Consider the following 6,312-nt stretch of genomic DNA (forward strand, 5'->3'; position numbering starts at 1 on the left):
GCCTCGTAACCATGAAGCTCATGCCGACCGTCTTCTGCCTTCTCCTCGTCGTCCTTGCATTGGGTGGTAATGCACATCATAAACTCATTACTGCCTTGCTTTAGCTTTTAGATATTCCTTGCTAGCGCGATCTACAAGTATACATGTTAGTTCGACCACGTCATGTTCTTCATGCATGCACTAAGACATGATTGATCTACGTTACAGGGGCTCGTGTGGAGGCTCGAGGCACACCTTCGGCTGATCAGGGGTCAAAGAACCAATGGTCCAGCATGTTCGTCTTCGGCGATGGCTTCGTCGACAACGGCAACCTCCCAAAGACCGACACATGGCGTCAATGGAGCTATCCCTATGGCTCCTATCTCAACTCCCGTGGATCTGCGACTCCTGTTCCAACTGGACGCCTTTCCAACTATTGGATTCAATCTGACTTCATCGGTACGTAGCTAGATACATACTGGTATGCTAGATAGAAAAAAATATTTTTGAGCACGTACAACCTTATATCTAAGACCATCCAAAATAATCCATCATATCAAGGCTCTAGATCATTTAGTTCTGACCCTTACAATCTTATATGTGTTGTACTAAAAATAATCCTTCATATTTATTGATTTATTTCCCTTGCAGCAAGGATCTTGGGCCTCAATGAAGCCCCTCCATCGTACAGGCTCACGCCACATCTATCTTGCGACCCATCTGGCATGACCTTTGCTTTCGGCGGTGCTGGCGTCTACGAGGTGCCGGACAAGAAGACCCTTGCCACACAGGTTAATGCTTTCACGAGGCTACTTAATACTGGGGTCATCTCAAAACAACAGCTTCAGAGCTCCGTCGCTCTCGTCTCCATCTCCGGCAGTGACTACATGACTGGTGCCAACGTCGACAATGCCTTCTTGAGTAGCTTCGATGATGTGAGTAGTAGTTAGCAGACTCAAACTTGCAAACACTAACCAGTATGCAATTACTATATACCCAGCTTCTTACCAAGTAACATCTCTTGCATGCAGATTGATAGTTATATTGGGAACGTGACGACTGAGATTGCGAAGAACGTGGGGAAGCTACAGAGGCTAGGTGTGAGAAAGGTACTAGTGAACAACATGCATCCCATTGGCTGCACGCCTTTGCGGACTAGTGCGAACAACTACACGACATGCGACCTTCTGGCAAACTATGCCGCAACTGTGCACAACAACAATATAGAACACCTGATGGGGAACAAGAATAATGCCCACATACTGGACCTCTACACTGCCTTCACTGACATCGTTAATCACGCCCCGGGTAAGTACTCGTACTTTATATGTCTGCACGCGCATGATGCAAATTAAGTCCGGTTTCACATGTATGCACTTTATTCAACGTCTGTTGGAACTGTGTGTATGCAGGTGAAGGGTCGGAGCAGTCAAACAATTTCAAGCGCAAGCTGACACCTTGCTGTGAGGCTTCCACCGAGCTGGGGTACTGTGGACAGGTTAGCCCTTCAGGGAAGCGCCTCTACGACCTATGCAAGAATCCTGAAAAGAATTTCTACTGGGATGAGACTTACCCGACGACCGCTGGGTGGGAAGCTGTTACAGAGGCACTAGAAGAACCTTTGAGGGAGTTCCTAGATCGGGACTATGTTCCATGATTTCTTTGTAATTTAGGTTTGGATCGATCCGTTGCTTGTTGGTGCAATATCTTTTTGTTAGGTTAGCATAGATAGTATTCGTATTTAGGAAGAAACTTGTGAGTTTTTATTGCCTTGTATTCCATGAAATTTTGTCTAGTGACCTTAATGTTTTAATAAAGTTCGTCATACTATATATGTTGAATCTAGCATGGATCTATTTGAGGAGCACGGGGGAGTTGCAGCAAACGAGAAGGTGCTTGGATGATGGGTTCTATTTGAGTAAAGAGTAGATATATAGCTCTGCATGTGCGATCTTTGGTCTCAAAGACTGCGGCTTAGTCGATTGAGGTAACGCTCCACACCTAGTGGTAGCACGGGTATGATCGGTGCCAAGCCAGCTATGTTTGACGTTGCAAAGACGAGAAAGAGGCACACTGGCAACCGCACCCCATACGTTCGTTCAGCCTTCTCGGCTGTTCCATCGGGTTCTGCCTTCACCATGTACACCCCGGCTCGCCAAGGCCGTGTTTATGCCGTTGTTCCCATACCTGTAATTAAAAGTGCACGGGTCGTGCCTGTGAGAACTTCCACTTAGCTCCCTGCCGCTGTTGGGGATGACCTTTGCATTAATCGGTATTTGTTTCAATTCAAAAGTCAAAAACATTTCTGTAACAAGCTAGGCCATATGCCACATATTTTGTTAAGCATTTGATCGTGTAGCTGCAATGTGTAGATTTCAAGTATTGGAAGCAAGTTAAGGGGGGAGAGAGATGTCTTCGGGGAACAAGGAAATATTGATCAAGTCGGTGGCTCAAGCGAGTCCAACATGTTTTGAGCATATTCAGCACTAGTAGATGGTGAAGAAAGTACAAAGGAAGATGGCCTAGTTGAATTGGCGCAAAATGATGCTGCCTAAGTCAAAGGGTGGTATCTGTTTACATCGTGTGCGTGCATTCAACCAAGAACTTCTAGCAAAACAAGTTTGGCGATTGCTTGATGCTCCGACGGGCTTATGTGCCTGATTGCGATAGGGAAAATAGTACCCCAGTGGGAATTTGTTGGGTATAGTGTTTACAGGCAATGTGTCCGCTGTGTGGATAGCGGTAGAAAACGGGCTGGCGCTAGTCAAGGAAGGGATAATTTTACAGAGTTGATGACGGTATTTCCATGAAGACTTGGATCCTGTGAGGACCATCCTTCCGCCCCAGCGTGCTGAAGAGAGATTGCAGACTACACCGTGTTGCTTATTTTTTTGACGTCAATGGTGCATGGAAGTCTCACTGTTTACAAGACCTCTTTTGACCCTTGGATGTGAGTCAAAATTTTAACATTCATGCCTCACACAGAAGACGCCAAGAATTTATTGACTACTAGGGAAAACCTTATGCACAGAGGATTATCAGTAGCGCTGGCTAAAACAAGGCGCTACTACTACCTAACAATAACGCGGGGAGAACAAGCCCGCTACTATTTATATAGTAGTAGTGCGGCCAAATAAAAAGCGCTACTACTATAACTGCCACACCGTTGGAGACAAGCTAGGTATAGTAGTAGTAGCGCCCGTCTACACACCGCCCTACTGCTAAGCAAATAGTAGTAGGGCGTTTTAAGGCGACAGCGCTGCAACTAAGAAAAGGAAAAGAAAAGAAAAAAGAAAAAGAAAATTAAAGAAAATGGAAAAATGAAAGCAATAGCAGTAGCGCCTGTTTATGAAAGCGCTGTAGCAACCTTAGCTATTGCGTGTTTTCGCTACACGCGCTATATTTAACTTAGCTAAACTAGTAGCGCGGTCCACCAAACAGCACTATAGCTAAGTTGCTATAGCGCTGTTGCAGAAACCGCGTTGCCGTTATGTTTGACTCGCCCCTGCATGGGCGTCCCTCCTTCCCCCAATTCTTCATTCTTCTCGCATCTCCTACCTCTCCCTCGCCGCCCCTGCTCCCTCGCCATCCTGCCTCCGTCGCCGTCATCGGAGCTGCGCGCCGTCGCCGCCACCGGAGCCGCGCGCCCTCGACGCACCCGGAGCCACCCTCGCCGTCGAAGCTGCTGTAGACGCCACCGAAGCCACCCTCGACACCCTCCATGCCACTGTCTCCCCCGAGCACCTCCCTGCCACCGTCTCCTCCGAGCACCCTCTCTGTAAGCCCCCACCCCTCCTCTCTAGGTTAATTTACTTAGGTGAATTTAGTTATGAACCCTAGGTTTAAGCATGAACCCTAGGTTTTGGTATGAACCCTAGATAGCTAGGTTTTGCTATAAAACCTAGGTTGCTATTTTCATATATATCAAATTAGCTAAGTATCAAATTAGGTCAGAAAATATTATTCTAGGAATTAGCTAGGTTAACTAGGTTAACTAGCTAGCTAAGTTACCTAACTAAGTTAACTAGCTAGGTTAATTAGGTTAACTAGGTTGGCTAGGTTAGAGCAAAAATTTATCTAGGGCAGTAGGGTTTAACTAGGGCAGTAGGGTTTAGAGCAAAAATTTAGATAGGGCAGTAGGGTTTAAATAGGGTTTTTGTTTCCATAGATGTTTTTCTTGAAGGAACAAACTGAAGAAAATGTTGCAGCAGTGCTGCTAGTAGTATATAGTCATACTAGTAGATGTTAATTAGGCCAGGGCAGTAGTGGTACTAGTAGATGTTAATTAGATGTTTTTTAGTGAGGGTAGTAGGGTTTTACTAAGTTAATTAGGCTAGTAGTGCTACTGGTAGTAGTGGTACAATAGGTTAATTAGGTGAAGTTAAATGAATGACCTAAATGATTGAAATTAATAGTTAACTGGATTTTTTATCTCATCATTATATAGCACTAAAGTTAACTAAGTTTCTCTATTAGTAGTTAGCAGAATTTTCTTCTACACTTAGGTTACTAGTGGTAGTGGTAGTGGTACTGTCAGTTAATTAGGTGAAGTTAAATGAATGAAACTAGTAGTTAACTGAAGTTTTTTCATTTCATTATAGAACACTAAAGTGAACTGAATTTTGTTCTATTAGTAGCTAACTGAATTTTCTTCTACACTTAGTTTTTGAATTAGCTTGTGAAATTTCGACTTGTATCATAATTTTTGATTGTTCCATAATATTATATTATCTGTTTTGGATGTTTTATATGCATTAATATGCTATTTTATATTATTTTTGGGACTAACCTATTAACCTAGAGCACAGTGTCACTTTCTGTTTTTCCTTGTTTTTGAGTTTCGTAGAAAAGGAATACCAAACGGAGTCCAAACAGAATGATACCTTTGCGATGATTTTCCATAGACCGGAAGACAACCAGAAGACTTAGAGATAAACTGATAGGAGCTACGAGGCAGCCACAAGGACGGAGGGCGCGCCCAGGGGGTAGGACGCGCCCCCAACCATGTGGGGCCCCCATGACCCTCCTGACCTAATTCTTTCGCCTATATGTTCCCAAATATCCCCAAACCACTAGAGGCATCCACAAAAACACTTTTCCACCACCGCAACCTTCTGTACCCATCAGATCCCATCTAGGGACCTTTTCTGGCTCCCTGCCAGAGGAGGATTCGATCACGGAGGGCTTCTACATCAACTCTATTGCCCTTCCGATGAAGCGTGACTAGTTTACCTCAGACCTATGGGTCCATAGCTAGTAGCTAGATGGCTTCTTATCTCTCTTTGATTCTCAATACCATGTTCTCCTCGATGTTCTTGGAGATCTATTCGATGTAATACTTTTTTGCGGTGCGTTTGCCGAGATCCGATGAATTGTGGATTTATGACCAGCTTATCTATGAATATTATTTGAATCTTCTCTGAATTCTTTTATGCATGATTTGATATCTTTGTAATTCTCTTCGAAGTATCGGTTTGGTTTGGCCAACTAGATTGGTTTTTCTTGCAATGGGAGAAGTGCTTAGCTTTGGGTTCAATCTTGCGATGTCCTTTCCCAAGTGACAGTAGGGGCAGCAAGGCACGCATCATATTTTTGCCATCGAGGATAAAAGGATGGGGTTTTCATCATATTGCTTGAGTAAATTCCTCTTCATCATGTCATCTTACTTAATGCATTACTCTGTTCTTAATGAACTTAATATTCTAGATGCAGGCAGGACCGGTCGATGTGTGGAGTAATAGTAGTAGATTCAGAGTTGTTTCGGTCTACTTGAAACGGATGTGATGCCTATGTTCATGACCATTGCCTTAGATATCGTCATAACTTTGTGTTTTTCTATCAATTGCTCGGCAGTAATCTGTTCACCCACCTTATTATTTGCTATCTAGAGAGAAGTCTCTAGTGAAACCTATGGCCCCCGGGTCTATTTTCCATCATATAAGTTTCTATTTTCCATCATATTAGTTTCCGATCTACTATTTTACAACTCACAAAAAATATTCGTTTATCTTAAAATATTTTACATGGATGTTAATGAACGAAAGGTGCTCTACCATATATTGTTGCTCAAAATACTTGGGCGCAGAGGACAGCAAGGCTAGCTTGAACACACGAGCGCTTGTAGCACACGTCACCAAGGACGATGAAAGGCTCCTGCCCTGGCCCTGAACCTCACATCTAACACGTCGTCATGAATGCGCGGCAGAGCGGGCGCCAGCCCAACTGTAGGTAAGTTTGATTCTCCAGTCTAGGTGGTCGGGTTGGACCAGGCCCGTCTCCTGAAATTTGCAGGCCAGGGCAAAATGAAATATTAGGCCCTATATTCTACAAAAT

General features: G+C 44.0%; 1 protein-coding gene across 1 annotated transcript; it reads left to right on the top strand.

Moving 5' to 3' along the window:
- Nucleotides 1-7: 7 nt before the first annotated feature.
- On the top strand, nt 8-1,813 carry LOC119331871 (GDSL esterase/lipase At5g03610-like). The gene is made up of 5 exons (XM_037605050.1): nt 8-66; nt 208-438; nt 631-914; nt 1,011-1,287; nt 1,392-1,813. The coding sequence occupies exons 1-5, from the start codon at nt 12-14 to the stop codon at nt 1,634-1,636; spliced, it is 1,092 nt and encodes a 363-aa protein (XP_037460947.1). The 5' UTR covers nt 8-11; the 3' UTR covers nt 1,637-1,813.
- The last annotated feature ends 4,499 nt before the right edge of the window (nt 1,814-6,312 follow it).

Source organism: Triticum dicoccoides, chromosome 7A (assembly GCF_002162155.2).
Source record: "Triticum dicoccoides isolate Atlit2015 ecotype Zavitan chromosome 7A, WEW_v2.0, whole genome shotgun sequence".
Lineage (NCBI taxonomy): Eukaryota > Viridiplantae > Streptophyta > Magnoliopsida > Poales > Poaceae > Triticum > Triticum dicoccoides.